Source organism: Gigantopelta aegis, chromosome 1 (genome assembly GCF_016097555.1).
Source record: "Gigantopelta aegis isolate Gae_Host chromosome 1, Gae_host_genome, whole genome shotgun sequence".
Lineage (NCBI taxonomy): Eukaryota > Metazoa > Mollusca > Gastropoda > Neomphalida > Peltospiridae > Gigantopelta > Gigantopelta aegis.
Genome location: NC_054699.1, coordinates 41,241,002 through 41,268,518, shown reverse-complemented (window position 1 = coordinate 41,268,518; position 27,517 = coordinate 41,241,002). Strand labels below are relative to the sequence as shown.

Here is a 27,517-nt window from a genome sequence, read left to right as displayed (position 1 = left end):
CAAGCTTTGATTGGTCGTTTCCGAGAACCAACCAGGAAGTATGTCACAATTCACTTTAATGACAAGTTCGCCCACCTAAACGAAACGGTATAACTAGTTTCAAACAACGGATGACAACAGGTGATATATTTATTAGCTTTTTCTTATTAACAGTGTCATGTATACTACCTGAACTGACCTTAATTAATAGTTAGTTAGTTTAAATGACCAAATGTTTGACATCTAATTTCTACGGCAACAGCGGATCACAGGTGTAGGAAACGTGGGGTAGGGGAGTGGGGCAAATATGGATGGCAGGACCGTATCTAGTTTTAAAACCTCCAGGATAGGTGTGGGAGACCGGGTGGTATAAAAATAATAATCGAGTTTCGGCAATGAATGATAGTAGTCGATATATCTGCCATGAAATTGAATTTGACAAAATCGGGCGCGATTAGCTCAGTTGGTAGAGCGCTCGCCTGAGGTGGTCGTCGGATCGAACCCTCTCGGTGGACTTTAGTTCAATATAATAAACTACCTTGACATTTGCACAACTAGGTAAACCCATTGTCTGATTGTTTTTCCCCCGTCCCAACCAGAACCCCGCAACTGGTATGCTAAAGGCTATGGCATGTGCTGTCCTGCCAATAAGGTAGTGCATATAAAAGACCCCTTGCTACAAATGAAAACAAATGTAGCAGGTTTCCTCTGACGATGTTTGAAATGTTTGACACCCAAAAGCTGAAAGTTAATAAACAAAGCAAACTTAATTTTTGACAAATTGAGTTTGATGGCAGATGCATTGGACTAAACCCCCAGCCAGGAATGACGTCATGTTCCTAGATAGGAGTGACATCATGTCCCCAGCCAGGAATGACGTCATGTCCCCTGGCAGGAATGACGTCATGTCCCCAGCCAGGGATGACGTCATGTCCCCAGGCAGAGATGATGTCATGTCCCCAGCCAGGGATGACGTCATGTCCCCAGCCAGGGATGACGTCATGTCCCCAGCCAGGGATGATGTCATGTCCCCAGCCAGGGATGACGTCATGTCCCCAGCCAGGGATGACGTCATGTCCCCAGGCAGAGATGATGTCATGTCCCCAGCCAGGGATGATGTCATGTCCCCAGCCAGGGATGATGTCATGTCCCCAGCCAGGAATGACGTCATGTCCCTATCCAAGACACTCAGGGTTCCATCAGTTCCATAAAATTCAACCAACTTTTCTGACAAAGTAAGTTGTGTTATTTAATTAAACTTTGGTTAATCATAATATAGGTGGTATGTAATAAATACAGAACCACATACCAATTGTTTTGCCATGTTATTTATTGCACAAGTTTATACGTGGTCTCGTGATATAATATTCTTGCGCACTATAAACTCGTTCAATACAGAGGTGGGACGTAGGTCAGTGGTACTGCGTTTTCTTGATGTGCGGTCGGTCTGGGATCAATCCCTGTCGGTGAGCCCATTGGGCTATTTCTCGTTATAGCCAGTGCACCACAATTGGTATATCAAAGGCAGTGGTATGTGTTATACTGTCTGTGGGATGGTGCATATAAAAGATTCCTTGCTGCTAATTGAAAAGAGTAGCCCATGAAGTGGCGACAGCGGATTTCCTATCTCAATATTTGTGTGGTCCTTAACCATATGTCTGACGCCATATAACTAAAATAAAATGTGTTGAGTGCATCGTTAAATAAAACATTTCTTTCTTTCCTTCGTTCAACACATTACATGGCAAAACAACTGGTATGTGGTTCTGTCTGTTAGACACACAGAACATATAGAAATAGTAACACCTCCCCCCCCCCCCCCCCCCCCAGCACACACACAATTATGCTGACTGAATGGTGGTAATATTGCTTGATGCATGGTCGATCTATGATCGATCCCCGTCAGTGGGCCCATTGGGCTACTTCTCATTCCAGCCAGTGCACCACGACTAGTTTATCAAAGGCTGTGGTATGTGCTATCCTGTCTGTGGGATTGTATATATAAAAGATCCCTTGCTACTAATGAAAAAAATGTAGCTAGTTTCATCTCTAAGATGACATGTATGTGCCAGTATATTACTAAATGTTTGACATCCAATAGCCGATGATTAATAAATCAATGTGTTCTAGTGGTGTCGTTAAACAAAACAAACCTTTTGTTTTTCAGATGCTGCGAACCGGCATGGGATCACGAGACATATTATTTCTTCTCATCCTGTGTCACGTGTTTGGTGATTGGCTGGTGGACGGACGGTGTTCCGACTTCTGCCCCGCTGCTAACGAAACACCAAGTATGACAGACTTTTCAGATCATTTGTAGTTTACCCCACTATACTTTGGGTTATTAGTCAGTCCCCTGCCGGTTCGACTGGTGGGGACTATAGGTTTCATCTCAGTGGTCTCTCCAATATTCAGGAAAGGGATGGAGGGAATCGGTAGAGCTGCTTCCATTTATAGGAAGGGATGGTACCTAAGATTTGCAGGGTACAAGTACTTCGAAAATGTCTTGTAAACGACTATGAACCGGATTACTTTGGTAGTTCAAGACGATGGCATGACTTGTGATTTTGGATGGCGACCTAATTAAATGGATGGCGGCATCGCTGCTAATGGATGGTGGGCGTATTGGAAATTAGTCTTAAGAGATGGTGGGCCCGCCATTGCTTATGACATGTAGCGAGACCCATGTATCTCCATCTCTCTTTCTGTCGGTCAGCCAGTGCACCACAACTGATATATCAAAGGCTGTGATATGTGCTATCCTGTCTGTGGTGTGTGCATCCTTTGCTACTAATGGAAAAACATATGGGTTTCGTCTCTAAAACCATACTGATTTCCAAAAGAAACTTTACACTAATAACATTTGAATAATTTGATAAATATTGTTGCTAATCGAACAGAACCAATTTAGAAACCACTCTACAAAGATTTTGCATGTGAATATGTAGTAAAGTTTGTTTTGTTTAACGACACCACTAGAGTACATAGGGCTGTTGGATGTCAAACTTTGGTGATTTTGACATATTATCTTAGAAAGGAAACCCGGCACCTTTTTCCTTTAGTAGACAGGGATATGTTATATGCAATTTCCCAGACAGGACAGCACATATCACAGCCTTTGATAATATACCAGTTGTGCACTGGGTGGAACAAGTAAATAACCCAACTGGCCCACGGACGGGGATCGATCCTAGACTGACAGCGCATCAGGTGAGGGCTTTACTTCTTTTACCATTATCTGCTAATATTAACCAATCAGGGATGAGCTGTCAAGCCCATGACACAATGTTATCAACATGCACAAAATATGTAAAAATATATGGGGGGGGGGGGAGGAGTGTAGGGCCTCCACGAGTACTCGGGTACGGGTCGAGTCTTGCTAGACTCGAGTCTGTTCACAGGACTCGAGTACCCGTAAAAGGTGGAATACAGTGATCAACTATAATACAATGGACAATGTAGGACAATACTTTCAGCAGTAAATAATCAACAATATAAGTTACACAATAATTGTATACCCATGCGCTAGTTTCTATTTTCATCCTTAATATCATCGTCATCTAGTGTAAGTGTTGGGTCCGAGTCGAGTTTGACCCTGAAGTACTCGAGTCCAATATTTTGCACTCATGGAGGCCCTATTATTTTCTTTGGTTTACTGGTATATTGTGATCATACGCTAGTTTCTCTTTTAAACTGGCCAGTCATCCGTCACAACACTGAACATATCAACCGGTTTTTAAATGCAATACAATAGCATTGGTTGGCATCCATGTTCAGTGCTGGAATTAAGATGCATAATTCTATTTTACTTTATTCCTTAATATCATCTAGTGTAAGTGTCGGGTACTCAGGTCCGGGTCGAGTTTGACCCTCAAGTACTCGAGTCCAATGGACTCATAGAGACCCTAGAGGGGTCTAGGATCGAATCCCCGTGTTCAAAGCAAATTTTCATTTAAATTGTGGGTTTTTTACTGGAGCAACATGATTCGACCCCCGTTTAAAAAAAGGTCGGGATAGATTTATTATTTTTGATGCTGGAACGTAGCCCAGTGGTAATGTGGTCGCTTGATGCTAGAATCGATTCCTTTCTTTTTATATACACCATATATATATAGCACATACCATAGCCTTTAATAGACCAGTCATGGTGCACTGTCTGGAACGAGAAATAGCCCAATGCAAGGTTTCTACCAGAAGGTAAAACGGGTATGGCATCATACCCAAATTTGTTTGAAGATTTTATTTTTGTAAGTTATCCTTTTGACAAAATTAATTACCCTCATCATTACTGTATGATGTTCTTAACCCTAACCCTAAATGTAACCCATTTCCTTTATAGGGGAGGTCCCCCATAACCCCTGTTGACTGTGGTTGCATTCAGTTCCATAGTGCAATAACCAAAAATTTCTTTCTGGCAGAAAAAGTTTGTTTTATTTAACGACGCCGCTAGAGCACATTGATTTTTTATCTTATCATCGGCTATTGGGCGTCAAACATATGGTCATTCTGACACTGTTTTTAGAGGAAACCCGCTGTCGCCACATAGGCTACTCTTTTTACGACAGGCAGCAAGGGATCTTTTATTTGCGCTTCCCACAGGCAGGATAGCACAAACCATGGCCTTTGTTGAACCAGTTATGGATCACTGGTCGGTGCAAGTGGTTTACACCTACCCATTGAGCCTTGCGGAGCACTCACTCAGGGTTTGGAGTCGGTATCTCGATTAAAAATCCCATGCCTCGACTGGGATCCGAACCCAGTACCTACCAGCCTGTAGACCGATGGCCTGCCACGACGCCGGTCTTTCTGGCAGAAATACTGCAGTTGTCCCACTGATGGGGATAGATCCCAGACTGACCGTGCATCAAGCGAGCTCTTTACCACTGGGCTACATATTGCCCCATTTTAGAGGCAAGTTCGCAATATCGCAGTGCAATGGAAAAACACTTACAAGGATGGTCGTGTGATGTTGGTTAAGAGAACTTTATGAATAAGGCTCCAGGACCGGTGCTTCTAAAACATTTAAAAAGGAAGGAAGGACATGCTTTATTTAACGACACACTCAACACATGTTATTTACGGTTATATGGCGTCAGACATATGGTTAACGACCATACAGATATTGAGAGAGGAAACCCGCTGTCGCCACTTCATGGGCTACTCTTTTCGATCAGCAGCTATGGATCTTTTATATGCACTATCCCATAGACAGTATAGCATGTACCACGGCCTTTGATGGTGCACTGGCTGGAGCGAAAAACATTTAAAGTCTAGACATCACTAGAGCAAATTGATTAATTAATCATCAGCTATTGGATGTTAAACTTTTGGTAATTCTGACTCATGGTCATCAGTGTTTGTTTAACGACACCACTGGAGCACATTGATTAATTAATCATTGGCTATTGAATGTCAAACATATGGTAATTTTGACTTGTAGTGATCAGAGTAAACCAGCTAAATGCTTCCTAATGTAGCAAGGGATCTTTTATATGCACTTCCTCACAGACAGGAAAGCACATACCACGGCCTTTGACCAGTTGTGGTGCTCTGGTTGGAATGAGAAAAAGTCCAGTCGGTTCAATGGATCCACCGAGGTGGTTCGATTATGCGATGCAAATATTTCAAACAAGCACTCAACCAACTGAGCTAAATCCAGCCTTCCGAGACTTAAGAGAGTGAGACTTTAATGTCATGACAACGCCATACAAATTGCACATGCGACGTCAGTAGAGATTGAGTCTGGACTAAAAAGTTTTATAAGCACGGGCCCAGAACTGATATTCACCAACTGAGTTATTCATTATTTTCAGATGTCTATGAAAGTCTACACGTGTATTTGAAGAGAACACTGACTGATATATTCATTATTTTCAGATATCTATGAAAGTCTACACGTGTATTTGAAGAGAACACCGACTGATATATTCATTATTTTCAGATGTCTGTGAAAGTCTACACGTGTATGTGAAGAGAACACAGACTGAGTCTACACGTGTATTTGAAGAAAACACTGTCTGATATATTCATTATTGTTAGATGTCTGTGAAAGTCTACAGACTGAGTCTACACATGTATGTGAAGAGAACACTGATCGAGTCTACACGTGTATGTGAAGAGAACACTGACTGATATATTCATTATTTTCAGATGTCTATGAAAGTCTACACGTGTATTTGAAGAGAACACGGATATATTCATTATTTTTAGATGTCTGTGAAAGTCTACTTGTGTATGTGAAGAGAACACTGACTGATATATTCATTATTTTCAGATGTCTATGAAAGTCTATACGTGTATTTGAAGAGAACACTGACTGATATATTCATTATTTTTAGATGTCTGTGAAAGTATACACGTGTATGTGAAGAGAACACTGACAGTCTGTGTATGTGAAGAGAACACTGACAGTCTACTCGTGTATGTGAAGAGAACACTGACTGATATATTCATTATTTTCAGATGTCTATGAAAGTCTACACATGTATTTGAAGAGAACACTGACTGATTGTCACAGATGGACGAGAGATTAACTATCAGTTAGACATATTGTCCAAGAAACAAGTCAGACAACAAAACATTTCAACAAATTTATATACAAAATATGAATATACAAAATGACGATATCACTCCAAACACATCACTACCCCAACCTTAAATTAAACCCCCAAAAAAACTATTCTGGTGTCCATGGTAACCCAGTCTGAGCCAACTAGCTTCTAGTCGATGTTCGAGCCTTAGTTAAATAATCATTTTAAACCAGTTCAGTTTGCATCAGTATAAACTCATCTGAAATTCACTGTCATTGCGAATTCTATCAATATCTTGAAGACGACCAGACACTAGCACATCTTGGATGGTTGGCTGTTGACATCTCTTGCAGACATCCTAACAGTCCGCCACCACGCTAGTCTGTAGACATCTCTTGCAGATGGTTCTCCTACAGTTCCGCTGGTTACATCTGTGTCATCTCTCACACCCAGTTATAGCTCACATAGCTATCATAGCTCTTGTAGCTCACATACTTCTCATGGTTCTGGCTCATGCTCAAACCCAAAGGTTCTCGTGGTTCTGGCTCATGCGCAAACCCAAAAGCTGAAACAAAAATGTCTACAAATAGGCTCACTTAATATAATTATGGCAATAAACTACCACCTCATTATCAAGCCCGTCTGACACTTATAAAAACTATTATAACACAATAAACCAAATTAACCTTAACCCCTTGTTTTGTACCATATTTACTCCTGGCGCACAACAACACAAATTACGCTTAACCCTCTAATACAGTCAGTTACACAACCGAAAACATACACTATACACACACCCAAGTATCCTATAACAGAGTAAAACTACCTAAGTTATAGCATATGATTATGCACTAATATACAACACCACTTACATGTATATCTAAATACAAACAAATAAACAACCCTATTAATAATCACCACAAACAAATTACAATTAACTAAATTGCCCTGTATTTGAGTCTTGGGGAAAAATATAGTCAAACTATCTGTCCAAAAGACTAAACCACATGCCTCCTAAGAACCATTTCCCAGTCAACTTGCCTGCTGGAAACCTTCTTGGCAAATGCCCTGATGAACAGACAGGTGACATTTACCTTTCCCACAGCCTGCATGCTTTTTACCTGCAGCTTAATTTCCCACTGAAGAAACTCAATATACTGCTCATAAAAAGTTATGACAACGTTTTCACAATTTACCCAGTATGCTCATGCTCTACCAGATATGACAAAATATTGGGCATTTATTATATAAACCCCCTCTAACATCATAAAATACATAAAACTAATCTTTTCTGTGACACTGATATATTCATTATTTTCAGATGTCTATGAAAGTCTACACGTGTATGTGAAGAGAACACAGACTGAGTCTACACATGTATGTGAAGAGAATGCAGACTGATATATTCATTATTTTCAGATGTCTATGAAAGTCTACACGTTTATGTGAAGAGAACACTGACTGATATATTCATTGTTTTCAGATATCTATGAAAGTCTACACGTGTATTTGAAGAGAACACTGACTGATATAGTCATTATTTTCAGATGTCTATGAAAGTCTACACGTGTATGTGAAGAGAACACAGGCTGAGTCTACTCGTGTATGTGAAGAGAATGCAGACTGATGTATTCATTATTTTCAGATGTCTATGAAAGTCTACACATGTATGTGAAGAGAACACTGACTGAGTCTACTCGTGTATGTGAAGAGAATGCAGACTGATGTATTAATTATTTTCAGATGTCTATGAATGTCTACACGTGTATGTGAAGAGAACACAGACTGAGTCTACTCGTGTATGTGAAGAGAACACTGACTGATGTATTCATTATTTTCAGATGTCTATGAAAGTGCACACGTGTATGTAAAGGGAGCTCAGTTTCTGAAGCTGACGTGTTGCACGTCTGACTTCGAGTCGATCACCTGGGAGAAGTTGAACGTTACCTCCCACGTGTGGTCGCAGTTCCCATGGTTCATGCCATGTCTAGACTGTTCCGACATCCCGAACCGCGAGACTTGTGACGCTGGCCAGGCGTACGTGGTGAGAAGCACGACACGATGGGACACCGGGGATTACAGGTGCAGCATTAAAACTGCCGTGTCCGTCACGCGGAGAAGATTTTCTGTGGAGTATATTGGTAAGTTGATATGATTGCAGGTGTAGCATTAAAACTGCCATCTCCGTCACCCAGAGAAGATACTCTGTGGAGTATATTCGTAAGTTGATACGATTACAGGTGTAGCATTAAAACTGCCGTCTCCGTCACCTGAAGAAGATATTCTGTGAAGTATATTCGTAAGTTGATACGATTACAGGTGTAGCATTAAAACTGCCGTCTCCGTCACCCAGAGAAGATACTCTGTGGAGTATATTCGTAAGTTGATACGATTACAGGTGTAGCATTAAAACTGCCGTCTCCGTCACCCGGAGAAGATATTCTGTGGAGTATATTCGTAAGTTCATATGATCACAGGTGCACCATTAAAACTGCCGTCTCCGTCACCTGGAGAAGATATTCTGTGGAGTATAATCGTAAGTTGATATGATCACAGGTGCACCATTAAAACTGCCGTCTCCGTCACCCGGAGAAGATATTCTGTGGAGTATATTTGTAAGTTCATATGATCACAGGTGCACCATTAAAACTGCCGTCTCCGTCACCCGGAGAAGATATTCTGTGGAGTATATTCGTAAGTTCATGTGATCACAGGTGCACCATTAAAACTGCCGTCTCCGTCACCCGGAGAAGATATTCTGTGGAGTATAATCGTAAGTTCATATGATCACAGGTGCACCATTAAAACTGCCATCTCTTTCATGCGGAGAAGATATTCTGTGGAGTATAATCGTAAGTTCATATGATCACAGATGCACCATTAAAACTGCCATCTCTTTCATGCGGAGAAGATATTCTGTGGAGTATAATCGTAAGTTCATATGATCACAGGTGCACCATTAAAACTGCCGTCTCCGTCACCCGGAGAAGATATTCTGTGGAGTATATTCGTAAGTTCATGTGATCACAGGTGCACCATTAAAACTGCCGTCTCCGTCACCCGGAGAAGATATTCTGTGGAGTATATTCGTAAGTTCATGTGATCACAGGTGCACCATTAAAACTGCCGTCTCCGTCACCCGGAGAAGATATTCTGTGGAGTATATTCGTAAGTTCATGTGATCACAGGTGCACCATTAAAACTGCCGTCTCCGTCACCCGGAGAAGATATTCTGTGGAGTATATTCGTAAGTTCATGTGATCACAGGTGCACCATTAAAACTGCCGTCTCCGTCACCCGGAGAAGATATTCTGTGGAGTATATTCGTAAGTTCATGTGATCACAGGTGCACCATTAAAACTGCCGTCTCCGTCACCCGGAGAAGATATTCTGTGGAGTATATTCGTAAGTTCATGTGATCACAGGTGCACCATTAAAACTGCCGTCTCCGTCACCCGGAGAAGATATTCTGTGGAGTATATTCGTAAGTTCATGTGATCACAGGTGCACCATTAAAACTGCCGTCTCCGTCACCTGGAGAAGATATTCTGTGGAGTATATTCGTAAGTTCATGTGATCACAGGTGCACCATTAAAACTGCCGTCTCCGTCACCCGGAGAAGATATTCTGTGGAGTATATTCGTAAGTTCATGTGATCACAGGTGCACCATTAAAACTGCCGTCTCCGTCACCCGGAGAAGATATTCTGTGGAGTATATTCGTAAGTTCATGTGATCACAGGTGCACCATTAAAACTGCCATCTCTTTCACGCGGAGAAGATATTCTGTGGAGTATATTCGTAAGTTCATATGATCACAGGTGCACCATTAAAACTGCCATCTCTTTCATGCGGAGAAGATATTCTGTGGAGTATATTCGTAAGTTCATATGATCACAGGTGCACCATTAAAACTGCCATCTCTTTCATGCGGAGAAGATATTCTGTGGAGTATAATCGTAAGTTCATATGATCACAGGTGCACCATTAAAACTGCCATCTCTTTCATGCGGAGAAGATATTCTGTGGAGTATAATCGTAAGTTCATATGATCACAGGTGCACCATTAAAACTGCCGTCTCCATCACCCGGAGAAGATATTCTGTGGAGTATATTCGTAAGTTCATATGATCACAGGTGCACCATTAAAACTGCCATCTCTTTCATGCGGAGAAGATACTTGTTTTGTTTAATGACATCACTAGAGTGCATTGATTTATTAATTATCGGCTATTGAATGTTAAACATTTGGTAATTTTGATATATACTCTTCAAAAAAAGTAACGCAAAAATTAAATTTTCCTAATAAATATGGATGTATGGAAACTTTGTGTTCCGAACGCTAAGTATGTTGTGTAATGGAGCGTACCAAATGCATTTTCACCAGCAAAGTTGTTCGGAATTTGATGACCTTGAAGACAGGTGTGAAAAAGTTAACAATCGCAAAACCGCACCTGCGGTCAATTCAGCGATTTGAACGGTCGGCATGGTGTGCACGTGCAAGAGGTACAAGAAGCCCTATAAAAGTGCAGGGTTCAGGACTTAGCTGTACTCAGTTTAAAACTGTCAGCGTAGCTTTCACAATGCCAAGACTGAATGAAGCACAGAGGAACAACACCGTCGGACAATTGGAAGCAGGCGAATCCCAATCAGAGGTTGCGAGGCTTTTCAATGTGTACCCTAGCACCATTTCAAGATTATGGATCCGCTACCAGGCGCATGGATCAACACGTGACCGTCGCAGATCCGGTAGACCACGTGTCACCACTCCTGCCCAGGATCGCTACATCCGGTTGCGCCACCTACGCCAAAGGACGACCACGGCTACCTCCACTCAATCTGCAATACCGGGACTGCGTAGGATCTCTGACCAGACTGTCCGGAACCGTCTACGAGAGGCAGGATTGCGACCCAGACGTCCTGTTAGAGGCGTGATTTTAACCTAGCAGCATCGACAGCTTCGACTACAATGGTGTCAAGCACACAGGGTATGGCGTCAAAGACGATGGAGACACATGTGGTTCAGCGACGAATTGCGATTCATGCTCCGCAGACAGGATGGAAGGGCATGTGTCTACTGCCGAAGAGGTGAACGTTTTGCACGCAATTGCATACAGGAAGTGGACAGATTTGGTGGAGGAAGTGTGATGATGTGGGCAGCCATCTCTTACAACGCCAGGACAGACTTGATGCACATCAGGGGGAACTTGACAGCACAGCGCTATGTGGACGAGATCTTGCGCCCGTACGTCGTCCCCAACATGGCCAACGGCAACACTGTTTTCACGCAGGACAATGCCCGTCCTCACACAGCACGCATCACCACAGCCTTCCTAGCAAACAACAACATCAATGTTCTTCCATGGCCCTCCAAATCCCCAGATCTAAACCCAATCAAGCATTTGTGGGATGAACTGGATAGACGTTTGCGACGACGACAACCCCAACCTCAGACACTACAACAGCTGACTGCCGCTTTGGAGGCCGAGTGGGCTATAATTCCGCAGGATGTCATCCGTCATCTGATTGCTTTGATGGGCAGGAGGTGCCAGGCAGTACTCGACTCTCATGGGGGTCACACTTGTTACTGACTGTACGTGACGTCAAACGGGACCTTGGGAACCTGGATGGCTGTTACAACAGCCTCTGTCAATGTTGTTTATCTGTGTCAAATTGCACGTTTCTGCCATGTTTCTTTCATGTATTAAACGATTTAGAAACATACAATGAAAATCTGGCTTTGCGTTATTTTTTTTGAAGAGTATATATGTATAGTCTTAGAGAGGAAACCCGCTACATTTTTCCATTAGTAGCAAGGGATCTTTTATATGCATCATCCCACAGATAGGATAGCACATACCATGGCCTTTGATATACCAGACTTGAACAAAAAATATCTCATTGGGCCCACCGATGGGGATTGATCCCAAACCAACGGCGTATAAAGCGAGCACTTTACCAATGGGCTACATTCCACCCATAAAAGTAAAGTAAAGTTTGTTTTATTTAACGACGCCACTAGAGCACATTGATTTTTTTATCTTATCATCGGCTATTGGACGTCAAACATATGGTTATTCTGACACTGTTTTTTACCTTCTTATCGGCTATTGGACGTCAAACATATGGTTATTCTGACACCTTTTTTTTACAGGAAACCTGCTGTCACCACATAGGCTACTCTTTTACAACAGGCAGCAAGGAATCTTTTATTTGCGCTTCCCACAGGCAGGATAGCACAAACCATGGCCTTTGTTGAACCAGTTATGGATCACTGGTTGGTGCAAGTGGTTTACACCTACCCACTGAGCCTTGCAGAGCACTCACTCAGGGTTTGGAGTCGGTATCTGGATTAAAAATCCCATGCCTCGACTGGGATCCGAACCTAGTACCTACCAGCCTGTAGACCGATGGCCTAACCACAACGCCACCGAGGCCGGTTCCGCCCATAACATGCAGAAAGTGAAATCATTACATAAAAGGGGACATAATCATTATGCACTGGCACTCTCGTCAACTATCTGGACTGTGTGTCCACGACAGTGGGTTAGTGGCTAGTGAGAGAGAAATCAGTGTAGTGGCCTTACACCTACCCATTGGGATGCGAACTCAATACCTACCAGCCTTGGTGGCTTAACTACTACATGTATACTAATAAAACTTGCTAAATCTTAACCAATGGCAGTGGTAGAACTTCACCCTGATCTGCGATGGGTTGCGGGTTCAGTTGCCCACAGAGGGTTGGTTGAGTTATCTCCCTTTTCAAACAGTACTCCATAGCTGGTACATGTACACAATGCATGGATTGGTACATGCTGTCCTGTGATTATAATACATTTACTCTGTGGTTAATCAATCATTCAATTCTTTTTTTATCTCCAGATTGTGAAGATCTGCACGGCCAGGTGGTCGCGGTTGATCGCCCGTCTCCGATTATTAAAGTTGGAGAACACAAGAACCTGACTCTGACCTGTCGTGGATATTTCGGTTGTCAATCATCGGCCAGTGAGGATCGGTCAGCCGAGTGGTCGTACGTAGACGCAGACGGAATAGAGCGCTTTCTACACCACCAATCATGTGATCGGCGCTTCCACGTCACACACGGCCAGAGGTAGATTTCAGAGGTGTAACGATCACGAAATGATTTCGTGTAGCTACAGGACTCGAACTTAACAATTTGTTAACTGGAAATTTTGAAATGTTTTTGCAATAGGTTAGAAAATGCTTACCGACGGCAATTTTGAACCCACCTATGGCAAATTTAAGCCAGTGACTTTGGCAACAAATATAAAAATCAAGACACAGTCCATTCAACCGACGGCAATAATTTTATCCATTGGGAAAAAACTGCCATCGGTCAATATCGTCTGACCGACGGCAATTCATGTAGCAATTACAGCAATTACCATCTTTAAGTTTGAGCCCTGTAGCTGTATTGTGATACCAGGGTTTTATTACTTATGTTTCTAGACTGAAGCTGTATTGCGATACCAGGGTTTTATTACTTATGTTTCTAGACTGTAGCTGTATTGCGATACCAGGGTTTTATTACTTATGTTTCTAGACTGTGTAGCTGTATTGCGATATCAGGGTTTTATTACTTATGTTTCTAGACTGTGTAGCTGTATTGCGATATCAGGGTTTTATTACTTATGTTTCTAGACTGTAGCTGTATTGCGATACCAGGGTTTTATTACTTATGTTTCTAGACTGTAGCTGTATTGCGATACCAGGGTTTTATTACTTACGTTTCTAGACTGTGTAGCTGTATTGCGATACCAGGGTTTTATTACTTATGTTTCTAGACTGTAGCTGTATTGCGATACCAGGGGTTTATTACTTATGTTTCTAGACTGTAGCTGTATTGCAATACCAGGGTTACTTATGTTTCTACTTAGCTGTTTCTAGACTGTGTAGCTGTATTGCGATACCAGGGTTTTATTACTTATGTTTCTAGACTGTGTAGCTGTATTGCAATACCAGGGTTTTATTACTTATGTTTCTAGACTCCCACAAGGGTGTAGCTGTATTGTGATACCAGGGTTTTATTACTTATGTTTCTAGACTAGCTGTATTGTGATACCAGGGTTTTATTACTTATGTTTCTAGACTGTAGTTGTATTGCGATACCAGGGTTTTATTACTTATGTTTCTAGACTGTAGCTGTATTGCGATACCAGGGTTTTATTACTTATGTTTCTAGACTGTGTAGCTGTATTGCAATACCAGGGTTTTATTACTTATGTTTCTAGACTCCCACTAGGGTGTAGCTGTATTGTGATACCAGGGTTTTATTACTTATGTTTCTAGACTGTAGCTGTATTGCGATACCAGGGTTTTATTACTTATGTTTCTAGACTGTAGCTGTATTGCGATACCAGGGTTTTATTACTTATGTTTCTAGACTGTAGCTGTATTGCGATATCAGGGTTTTATTACTTATGTTTCTAGACTGTGTAGCTGTATTGCAATACCAGGGTTTTATTACTTATGTTTCTAGACTCCCACAAGGGTGTAGCTGTATTGCAATACCAGGGTTTTATTACTTATGTTTCTAGACTCCCACAAGGGTGTAGCTGTATTGTGATACCAGGGGTTTATTACTTATGTTTCTAGACTGTAGCTGTATTGTGATACCAGGGGTTTATTACTTATGTTTCTAGACTGTAGCTGTATTGCGATACCAGGGTTTTATTACTTATGTTTCTAGACTGTAGCTGTATTGCGATACCAGGGTTTTATTACTTATGTTTCTAGACTGTAGCTGTATTGCAATACCAGGGTTTTATTACTTATGTTTCTAGACTCCCACTAGGGTGTAGCTGTATTGCCATACCAGGGGTTTATTACTTATGTTTCTAGACTGTGTAGCTGTATTGCAATACCAGGGTTTTATTACTTATGTTTCTAGACTCCCACTAAGGTGTAGCTGTATCGCGATACCAGGGGTTTATTACTTATGTTTCTAGACTCCCACAAGGATGTAGCTGTATTGTGATACCAGGGGTTTATTACTTAGGCGTATCATAAAATATTGTTTGTTTCCGGTTACCCGACTGACCCTAATTTGAACCTGCCGACCATAAAACTTTTTTTGTATATCCAAAAATGTTTTTTTAATATAAGAACGATTTCCACGAAAACATTCCAAAAGTATCACAAGCACTACTTTGGTGTCATTTAGGGGATAACTCTACTGTGTTTTCCGATTTGCTGACGTATATCGGTGGTTTTACTGTCGCAAATTTAGTTTTATTGGCGACCCGTTAGCCACGAAATGTTTGCATATAACAATTGATTGATGGAGTTACTTCCCTTCAAATTGAAGTTCGGTAACTTTCGTGAGATATCGGGCGACGAGTCGGAAAATTGTTTTCACGAATATATGCGATCTTTTCCGATTTACTCTACATCTAGCATATAACATAGCGTATAATAATAATAATAATAATAATTATATTTAATGATTTACTCCAGCGACAAAAACTGGCCTTGTAGAAATTTTGTGACCTTCTAATAAACTAGGGGAGGGAATGTTTACCGATACTGATGGACGTTACTGCCAAATCAAATGATTAAATATGTCAGTAAGATCTCGATGCGTTTCATTCTTTTTTGTAAGTGATCACTGGGTACTTCGCGGGTTTCCTCTACAAACAGTGTCAGAATGACCATGTGTTTGACGTCCAATAGCCGATGATATTAAAGATAAAAATCAATGTGCTCTAGTGGCGTCGTTAAATAAAACAAACTTTACTTTTCAACATTCATTTGAGCATTTGTACTGCATTGCTATTCATTGGACCAATTGATTGCTTCAAACCAAGTGTCTACTTTAATACTGGATGCATAGAGAATAAAACTAACATTGCAAATTATAAAATTGGTAAGTCTACCATTTCTTAGATACACTAGGAAAGATAATATTCATAACATTTTTTTTAATGTTATTGTTGGACAGATAAATATAGAACTCTTCCTTTCAGTTTTTATTAAAAGAAATTGTTATAACTTATTTACTGGTTTCTATCCAATTAAGGTTCAACCAAGTCTGTCCTGGACCAGTACAGAAGTTAAGTGTTAGTATGAGAGTAAACCTTCTGCCTATTATTAAACTGCCTATTATTAAACAGCAAGGGGTCTTTTGTATGTACTCTCCCACAGATAGGTTAGCACCATGTTGCCCTCAAAATCAAAATGCCTTGCCTTTTATAAATTTATAAGTTGCCCATGTAAAAAGAAGCCTTTAAACACACCTATGTGGATAGTACTACATATTTCCTTTTTTTAATTAAGTTATGAAATAGATATAGAAAATAAAATGGCCATACGATTTTTGTCCTTTTGAAAATTGTATAATGGAAAAAAAAAGCCCTTATATTTAAAACTGCACATAAAATATGCCCCCAAAACGTCACTTTACCATGCCTTACTTCATTTCTAGGGAAAACACTGTGATGAATGGTATTGTTGGTTTGCATAATGCATTTCTATACATGCAGAGGTTATTTTGGATACCAGTAGTCAACACCTTTATTTAATATCCATAAATAAAATTATTTTCCAAAATAAAATGTTTTTCCTACCTACATGTACCTACCCTATATTTTTCCATCATATAATAGGAAACAAGTAAAAAATTTTTTCGGCCTTATGTTTCTCGACTCCCACTAAGGTGTAGCTGTATTGTGATACCAGGGGTTTATTACTTATGTTTCTAGACTCCCACAAGGGTGTAGCTGTATTGCGATACCAGGGGTTTATTACTTATGTTTTTAGACTGTGTAGCTGTATAGCGATACCAGGGGTTTATTACTTATGTTTCTAGGCTCCAATAAGGGTGTAGCTGTATTGCGATACCAGGGGTTTATTACTTATGTTTCTAGACTGTGTAGCTGTATTGCGATACCAGGGTTTATTACTTATGTTTCTAGACTCCCACAAGGGTGTAGCTGTATTGCGATACCAGGGGTTTATTACTTATGTTTCTAGACTGTAGCTGTATTGTGATACCAGGGTTTTATTACTTATGTTTCTAGACTGTAGCTGTATTGCGATACCAGGGTTTTATTACTTATGTTTCTAGACTCCAATAAGGGTGTAGCTGTATTGCGATACCAGGGGTTTATTACTTATGTTTCTAGACTGTGTAGCTGTATTGTGATACCAGGGGTTTATTACTTATGTTTCTAGACTGTAGCTGTATTGTGATACCAGGGTTTTATTACTTATGTTTCTAGACTCCCACAAGGGTGTAGCTGTATTGCGATACCAGGGGTTTATTACTTATGTTTCTAGACTGTGTAGCTGTATTGTGATACCAGGGTTTATTACTTATTTTTCTAGACTCCCATAAGGGTGTAGCTGTATTGCGATACCAGGGGTTTATTACTTATGTTTCTAGACTGTAGCTGTATTGTGATACCAGGGGTTTATTACTTATGTTTCTAGACTGTAGCTGTATTGTGATACCAGGGTTTTATTACTTACGTTTCTAGACTCCAATAAGGGTGTAACTGTATTGCGATACCAGGGGTTTATTATTTATGTTGCTAGGCTGATAATCGACACCATTCCAGCAAGGTGTCATTAAACAAACATACCTTTCCTTTCCAAACCAAGTGTCAAAATAATGTTAGACGCAAAATAATTGTAGTTTAAAATGTGTTGAGGTGTCGTTAAGCAAATGTTTCTTTGCTTGTTTTTTGTTTCCACTGGTGATGGTATTATAAAGGAGTCGGTTCTGGAGATTTGTAGAGTGCGGACCTCGGACTACAGTACCGTCTGCCACTGTAATCTTGTTTTTTGTTTCCAGTGGTGATGGTATTATCAAAGAGTCGGTTTTGGAGATTTCTGGAGTGCGGACCTCGGACTACAGTACCATCTTCCACTGTAATCTTGTTTCTGGCTCCAACGAGCGGGAAAGCTTCACTGTGGTCCTGCGTGCCCCAGGTAAGTTTTATAAACACTAACCATAAGGCCTGCTTTCTATTAAAGGGACATTCCTGAGTTTGCTGCATTGTAAGATGTTTCCGACTAATAAAATAAATCTACAATTAAACTTACATATTAAATATATTTTCTTGTTTAGAATATCATTGTCTGTATATTCAATGTGTTTCTGGTTATCTTAATATTTGTAAGAAGCCCAAACTGGATTTTATCTTCAAATAATTTCGTACATACGAAAAAATATATTTTAGGAAATAAAATGAAATTTAACCTAGTACAAATATCAAAACGATCAGAAACACGTTTAATATACAGCCACTAATATATTATGCAGAAAAATATATTTGATATGTGATTACAATCGTTAAAAAGTCTCTGTTAGTCGATAACATCTTAAAACTTGCAGTAAACTCAGGAATGTCCCTTTAATGTGATTTCGGTTGGAGAGACAAGGACTGGTATGTAGAGGTGGACAGCGAAAGAAGTTGCCAGATCAGCAAGAAATGAGATAGAATTCAAAGGAGTAAACGGAAAGGGGGCAGTGGGATTAAGAAATATATATATATATATATATACTCTTCAAAAAAAGTAACGCAAAAGGGTACAAATGGGTTATAACTCCGATTTTATGTTTCCTACCGGTTCATGCTTTGTGAATATAAGGTCACTGCATGTCCCAAACACATTCCCACGGTTACATTCGATAAAACGCAGCTACTGTACAATAAAGTTCCAAAATGTGAATATTCGCAAAAACGCAGCCACGTGCAAACCATGTCACCACTGCATGTGCGTTGTCTGCACGTGCAACATGAACACCGACAGTATAAAAGTGCAGGGTGTTCGCTTGCCTGGCCTCTGTATCTGGCCGACAGTTGACAATCCAGGACATGCCACGTCTCAGTGAACCGCAGAGAAACAATGCCATCGGCCGACTAGATGCAGGCGAATCCAGAACGGCCGTTGCCAGGGCATTCCATGTGTCCCCAAGCACCATCTCCAGACTGTGGGACCGTTACCAGCAATATGGATCAACACGTGACCTCCCTAGATCCGGTCGACCACGGGTCACTACCCCCGGGCAGGACCGCTACATCCGGGTACGCCACCTTCGGGAACGATTGACTACTGCCACCTCCACAGCCGCAGCAATACCAGGTTTGCGCAGGATATCCGACCAGACCGTACGGAACCGCCTACGTGAGGTAGGAATTCGTGCCAGACGTCCAGTTCGAGGTGTCATCTTAACACCACAACACCGTCGACTCCGACTGCAGTGGTGCCAGATTCATCGACAATGGCCTCAACTGCGATGGAGACAGGTGTGGTTCAGTGACGAGTCCCGATTTCTGCTCCGACGTCATGATGGAAGATGTCGCGTGTATAGGCGTCATGGTGAACGTTATGCGGCAAACTGCGTGCAGGAAGTGGACAGATTCGGCGGGGGTAGTGTCATGGTGTGGGCAGCCATCTCACACACTGGCAGAACTGACCTGGTCCACGTGCAGGGCAACCTGAATGCACAGGGCTACATTGACCAGATCCTCTGGCCATACATCGTTCCAGTTATGGCCAACGCCAACGCAGTGTTCCAACATGACAACGCCAGGCCTCACACAGCACGTCTCACAACGGCTTTCCTACAGAACAACAACATTAATGTCCTTCCTTGGCCATCGATATCACCGGATTTGAACCCAATTGAGCATCTATGGGACGAGTTGGACCGACGCCTCCGACAGCGACAACCACAGCCCCAGACCCTGCCCGAGCTGGCAGCAGCCTTGCAGGCCGAGTGGGCCACCATCCCCCGGGACGTCATCCGTACTCTGGTTGCTTCAATGGGCAGGCGGTGCCAGGCAGTTGTCAACACACGCGGAGGCCACACCCGGTATTGACTCCAGATGACCTTGACCTTGGAGGTGTGTCCTATCACTTACTCACAATGGACTAGAGTGAATTGTGAACAATCCTGCAACATTTGGTAATTATCGGACTCACCATTCAATAATTAAATCAATTCTCCAAATGTTACGACAATGTGGTTTTGCGTTTCTTCTTTTGAAGAGTATATATTTCTATTAATGTGATTTTGTGCAGAATCACATGTGAGTTTATCGATATAATGCATATGATCTGTACTTTTACCATATATGCATTTCCATACAAGGATGAGGTGGGATGTAGCCCCGCGGTAAAGCGCTCGCTTGATGCGTGGTCGGTTTGGGATGAACCCTGTCGGTAGGCCCATTAGGTTATTTCTCATTCCAGCCAGTGCACCACGACTGGTATATAAAAGGCTGTGGTATGTGATATCCTGTCTGTGTGGTTGTGCATATAAAAGATTCCTTGCTACTAATGAAAAATTGTAGCAGGTTTCCTCTGTAAGATTGTCAGTAACCAATTGATTTAATCATCACATTGTGTTGACCTATATGTGTTAGTAATCAACTGATTTAATCATCACATTGTGTCGACCTACATGTGTCAGTAACCAACTGATTTAATCACCACATTGTGTCGACCTACATGTGTCAGTAACCAACTGATTTAGTCACCACATTATGTCGACTCACATGTGTCAGTAACCAACTGATTTAATCACCACATTATGTCGACTCACATGTGTCAGTAACCAACTGATTTAGTCACCACATTATGTCGACCCACATGTGTCAGTAACCAATTGATTTAGTCACCACATTATGTCGACCCACATGTGTCAGTAACCAACTGATTTAATCATCACATTATGTCGACCTACATGTGTCAGTAACCAATTGATTTAATCATCACATTATGTCGACCTACATGTGTCAGTAACCAAATGATTTAATCATCACATTATGTCGACCTACATGTGTCAGTAACCAATTGATTTAATCATCACATTATGTGGACCTACATGTGTCAGTAACCAATTGATTTAGTCACCACATTATGTCGACCTACATGTGTCAGTAACCAACTGATTTAATCATCACATTATGTTGACCTACATGTGTCAGTAATCAGTTGATTTAGTCACCACATTATGTCGACCTACATGTGTCAGTAACCAACTGATTTAATCATCACATTATGTCGACCCATATGTGTCAGTAACCAATTGATTTAATCATCACATTATGTCGACTTACATGTGTCAGTAATCAATTGATTTAATCATCACATTATGTCGACCTACATGTGTCAGTAATCAATTGATTTAATCATCACATTATGTCGACCTACATGTGTCAGTAATCAATTGATTTAATCATCACATTATGTCGACCTACATGTGTCAGTAATCAATTGATTTAGTCACCACATTATGTCGACCTACATGTGTCAGTAACCAATTGATTTAATCATCACATTATGTCGACCAACTGATCTAATCATCACATTATGTCGACCTACATGTGTTAGTAACCAACTGATTTAATCATCACATTATGTTGACCTACATGTGTCAGTAACCAACTGATTTAATCATCACATTATGTCGACCCATATGTGTCAGTAACCAATTGATTTAATCATCACATTATGTCGACCTACATGTGTCAGTAATCAGTTGATTTAATCATCACATTATGTCGACCTACATGTGTCAGTAATCAATTGATTTAGTCACCACATTATGTCGACCTACATGTGTCAGTAACCAATTGATTTAATCACCACATTATGTCGACCAACTGATCTAATCATCACATTATGTCGACCTACATGTGTTAGTAACCAATTGATTTAGTCACCACATTATGTTGACCTACATGTGTCAGTAATCAATTGATTTAATCATCACATTATGTCGACCTACATGTGTCAGTAATCAATTGATTTAGTCACCACATTATGTCGACCTACATGTGTCAGTAACCAATTGATTTAATCACCACATTATGTCGACCAACTGATCTAATCATCACATTATGTCGACCTACATGTGTTAGTAACCAATTGATTTAGTCACCACATTATGTTGACCTACATGTGTCAGTAATCAATTGATTTAATCATCACATTATGTCGACCTACATGTGTCAGTAATCAATTGATTTAGTCACCACATTATGTCGACCTACATGTGTCAGTAACCAATTGATTTAATCACCACATTATGTCGACCAACTGATCTAATCATCACATTATGTCGACCTACATGTGTTAGTAACCAATTGATTTAGTCACCACATTATGTTGACCTACATGTGTCAGTAACCAATTGATTTAGTCACCACATTATGTTGACCTACATGTGTCAGTAACCAACTGATTTAATCATCACATTATGTTGACCTACATGTGTCAGTAATCAATTGATTTAATCATCACATTATGTTGACCTACATGTGTCAGTAATCAATTGATTTAATCATCACATTATGTTGACCTACATGTGTCAGTAACCAATGGATTTGTAATAAGAAAGTGATGTTTTGTAAGTTAACCACTTGCATGCAACAAAATATATATTAAGGGTTTTTGGTGTGTTTTGGGCATGTGGCTTTAATATTGAATACATTTCTTGTTCTCTTGTCCCTCTATTTACAATATCAAATTGTTTTTAGTAGTTTCATGTATTTCTAAAGTATTTTTTGTATAAAAAACAGTGAGTACATAAAATCCCATCAAAACATAAGCATACTACCTGTATAATACTTGTGTCAACAACGCACAAAATACCACCACAGAGTTACTACATTATTATTTATTATTATTATGTTGCATTATTTTAAAAAAAAAAAAAAAAAAAAAAAAAATAAATTAAACAATTTGTTTGAGAATTAATTTTACCTGTGCATCTCAGTTATTTGCACTTGACGTTTTTTAATATTATAGTGAGCACTTATAACACAATTTTTTTTTCTTAATTGTAGATGAAGAGGTTTCCTGGAACTTGAACATCATCATCATTGCCAGCATCTGTGTAGCAATTTTTGTAGGATTTCTAGTTGCTGTGGTAACTGGCTGCTACCTACATTATCCACAGATTGTCTATCACTACAGGCGACGGTATGACCAGTTACCGAAACGAGGTAAGTATATATGGGCGACGGTATGACCAGTTACCGAAACGAGGCAAGTATATATGGGCCGGCCTATACCTAAAGTTAAAGTTTGTTTTGTTGTCCACATCATTAGAGAACATTGTCACACCTGGCCAAAGGAAACCTGCTACATTTTTTTTCGTTAACAGCAGGCAATCTTTTATATACATTTTCCCACAGACAGGACAGCAGATACCATGGCACTTGATATACCAGTTGAGGGGCACTTTTTGGGACAGGGGGGAGAAACATTCAGAGAATAGGTGCACCCAAACAGAGAATGGGACCACCCAGTCGGAGAATGGGAGAATGGGACCACCCAATCAGAGAATGGGACAACCCAATCACAGAATGGGACACCCAATCACAGAATAGGTCCACCATGGGGATTCAATTTTTAGTTTTATCTGGCTCCAGCCTTTCTTTGTCTTTATAATACTGTGGTATTTCTCTGAGTTATCAGATTAGAAACATGCTGTCATTTACCTGTTTCAGATTGTCAGTTGGAGCATGACGCCACCATTCTGTGTAGTGAAGAAAATGAACGGTTTGTGAAGGAGGAAATTGAACCGAAGCTGAAGGAATTCCAGTACAGTGTGTATACGGAGAAACCAAACAAACGTGAATTTTACTTTCTTATTTTACAGTTAATCCACTTTAACAATTCAACCAGTTATATAGCTGAGTACTATATAGAAAATATATGGCTGCATCGCCGAAAAAGAGTACAGTTTGTTTTTGTTTTAACATCACTCAGTGTTCTCGCTGGGTGAAAATTAAAGGAGGGCGGCTTCTCGGCACCACACCCTTCCAAAACCCCCCAAAAAAAACCCAATAAACGAAAAGCAAAAAAAAAAGAAGGGGGGGGGGGGGGGTGGTCGTTTGGTTACCATATTGTTGTGTGTTGGTAGACTTTGTGAAAAGACATACTCCTTATTTTGCCTACAAAAAGGTTTATAAATACGAAATACAAGCAGACTCGTCTTTTAATTGAATCGTCGAAGATGATATCGGTCTGACATTCACGGGCAGTTCCGGTTTTGCTGAATCGATCAAAGTTTTAATATTATTTTTAATAAAGATTTGAAGATATACGAAAAATAAAAATGTTTGTAAAGTGATCCCCTAATGTCGGATACAATTTTTGTTATTTCCATCTTCATCGAATGAATCGATCGCTGTGATAAAATATTATCGCCATCTGATAAAACGTAGTTTCGTTTTCGTAAAGGCGGTGTATATATTATTTGGCACTCAAGATAAATGATTTTAATGATAAACACTACCACTTCCGTTGTTTTTATAAGCGTTCATATCTCCCCCAAATTAAAATATTTTATAAAGAACTGCTGAATAAACAGAATGACAGAAAGTAAAAATCATCAGTTACAACGAAATATATCTGCAACTGAGGACAAAATATCAGACGATGGGTAGTGGAAACAAAAGACAGAATGACCGTTCTGATCACGTGACAAATTTGGCACCAAATAAATGAGGGTTTTTTTTCAATCGGAGATTGACGAATCCGTAAAAAATAAAAATGTTATCATTGCTCAAATAAAATATATAACTTTTATTGTGTCTATTAAACATACAAATGAATACAGATATGGGAAAAAATAGAGGCTGTTAAAAATACTGTTAAATTACGTTGCGGTAACTGTCGTAAATGTGTCGTCAATTGCTTTTTCGTACACAACACGGCTTGTTTCCTTTGATGTCCGGTGTGCAGACTGATCATTGTTTTTTTGTGTGGAAAAAGTGTGCATTTGGAAATAGCTGAGATAGGTGCTGGAAAATAAAGAGGGGCGCACAAAAATAAAGGAGGGCGGAGAATGTGAAAGGAGGGCGGCAAATGGAGCATCGAGAACACTGTCACTAGAGCAATTGATTTAGTAATCAGCGGTAATTGGATGTAAAATATTTGGTAATTTTGACATACTCTTAGAGAAGAAACCCGGTACAATTTTTCCATTAGTAGCAAGGAATCTTTTATATGCACCATCCCACAGACAGGATAGGACATATCACAGCCTTTGATATACCAGTCATGGTGCACTGGCTGGAACGAGAAATAGTCCAGACCGACTGCTTTACCACTGGGCTATGTCCCACCCCGAAAAAGAGAGGAAAGTAAATGTTTTATTTAACGACGCACTCAACACATTTTATTTACGGTTATATAGCATCGGACATATTGTTAAGGACCACACAGATATTGAGAGAGGAAACCCACTGTTGCCACTTCATGGGCTACTCTTTTCAATTAGCAGCAAGTGATCTTTTATATGCACCAATCCACAGACAGGATAGTACGTACCACGGCCTTTGTTACCCCAGTTGTGGAGCACTGGTTGGAACAAGAAATAGCCGAATCCTGAAAAAGAATACAGATGCAGCATGACGTCATTTGTCAGATGTCGAAAATGTTGACACTCTATATACATAAATAAATATAAATATACTCTAGTGGTGTCGTTAATCAATCATGCTCTACTGGTGTCGTTAAAAAATCATGCTCTAGTGGTGTCGTTAAAGAATATGCTCTAGCAGTTGTTAAACAATATGCTCTAGCGGTGTCGTTAAACAATATGCTCTAGCGGTGTCGTTAAGCAACATGCTCTAATGGTGTTGTTAAATAGTATGCTCTAGTGGTGTCGTTAAGCAACATGCTCTAGTGGTGTCATTAAACATGCTCTAGTGGTGTCATTAAACATGCCCTAGTGGTGTCATTAAACAATATGCTGTAATGGTGCCATTAAACAATATGCTCTAGTGGTGCCATTAAACAATATGCTCTAGTGGTGTCATTAATCAATATGCTCTAGTGATGTCATTAATCAATATACTCTAGTGGTGTCATTAAAAAATATGCTCTAGTGGTGTCATTAAACATGCTTTAGTGGTGTCATTAAACAATATGTTCTAGTGGTGTTGTTAAACAATATGATCTAGTGATGTCATTAAACAAAACACAGTTTAACCCTCTATCTGTGGTTTTCCGTGTATCCCATGTAACCACTGTTCCTCTAGGGCGTTTTGTAATTGTGTTTTAAATTTTTCTATTTTTCAGAGGAGATTGGCCCCAAGGCGGACGCCATAGAGCGAAGTTTCTGCACGATGGTGATCTTTTCTCAAGCCGAGCTCGACGATGGGGCTTTCTCGTTTCTCTTTAACGTGGCTGCCACGTACAACGGGCTTAGCATAATTGTCATCGAACGAGAACCCATTCCACGGCAGTTTTGGCAGAGCGCTAAAAACCAGTTAAAGCGTCATTCCCATGAGGACGAAACTCTCAGACATCTTCCAAAAATTCTGAAAACTGTCCGATGGCCAGGAACAGATTGCAAAAACAAACGCAAGATTAACAATTTCTGGGCCGAAATAAAGGCCAGTCTGCCAGTTCCGCACGAATACAAAAGAAAACGGACAAACTCCCAAAAATCTCAGAGTTCCACAAGACCATTGCTTTCAAGTGGGGCGTATTCTTCAGCTGTTGTCGACATAAAACTAAACGACGACGATGATGTTTTTGTTCCATATGGAAGCGTCGGTTCACGGGTTCCACAGAATATATCCCATGATGCAAAGCGCACATCCTCATTATCACGGACACCTCCAGCAATATGTTTTTCTGATGACAGCAGCACTTCATCTCAAACTGACACAGTGGATAGAGATGGCAGTAACTCGGCCGATGTAAAATATCCGACCATTAGCTCTCGGGGAAAGGAAATAAATATCAGTGATGGCGTCGTCGAGGATAACGCCAATGGTAACCATGACAGTCAGCCAGGACGTCTGTATCCCCACAACAAAAGAGGAACGAACACACAATTATCGGCAGATAGCGGATACGCAACATCCCTGGCATCTGTTGGTTCTGATGTCATCGTGCCAGTACAAAGTTGCTGAAGTCGTATTAAAGAGACTGTACCTGATTTAGAAGAAAGATCCTCCACCTCAGTGTGAGCACTGTAAGTGTACTCTGACAGTACGCCACATTTTGGTG

General features: G+C 40.5%; 1 protein-coding gene across 1 annotated transcript; it reads left to right on the top strand.

Annotated features, from left to right (window-relative positions):
- Window positions 1-27,420, top strand: LOC121375072. The gene is made up of 8 exons (XM_041502302.1): window positions 1-120; window positions 2,147-2,270; window positions 8,351-8,650; window positions 13,391-13,619; window positions 18,324-18,460; window positions 23,332-23,490; window positions 23,998-24,123; window positions 26,579-27,420. The coding sequence occupies exons 2-8, from the start codon at window positions 2,147-2,149 to the stop codon at window positions 27,418-27,420; spliced, it is 1,917 nt and encodes a 638-aa protein (XP_041358236.1). The 5' UTR covers window positions 1-120.
- The last annotated feature ends 97 nt before the right edge of the window (window positions 27,421-27,517 follow it).

What these genes read in the sequence shown, in the direction of transcription:
- LOC121375072 (XM_041502302.1), top strand. Translation starts at nt 2,147, where the DNA reads ATGCTGCGAACCGGCATGGGATCACGAGACATATTATTTCTTCTCATC. An exon ending in CACGTCACACACGGCCAGAG is followed by an intron (nt 13,620 to 18,323) that starts GTAGATTTCAGA and finishes TTTTGTTTCCAG; the next exon opens with TGGTGATGGTATTATCAAAG. An exon ending in TGTGGTCCTGCGTGCCCCAG is followed by an intron (nt 18,461 to 23,331) that starts GTAAGTTTTATA and finishes TCTTAATTGTAG; the next exon opens with ATGAAGAGGTTTCCTGGAAC.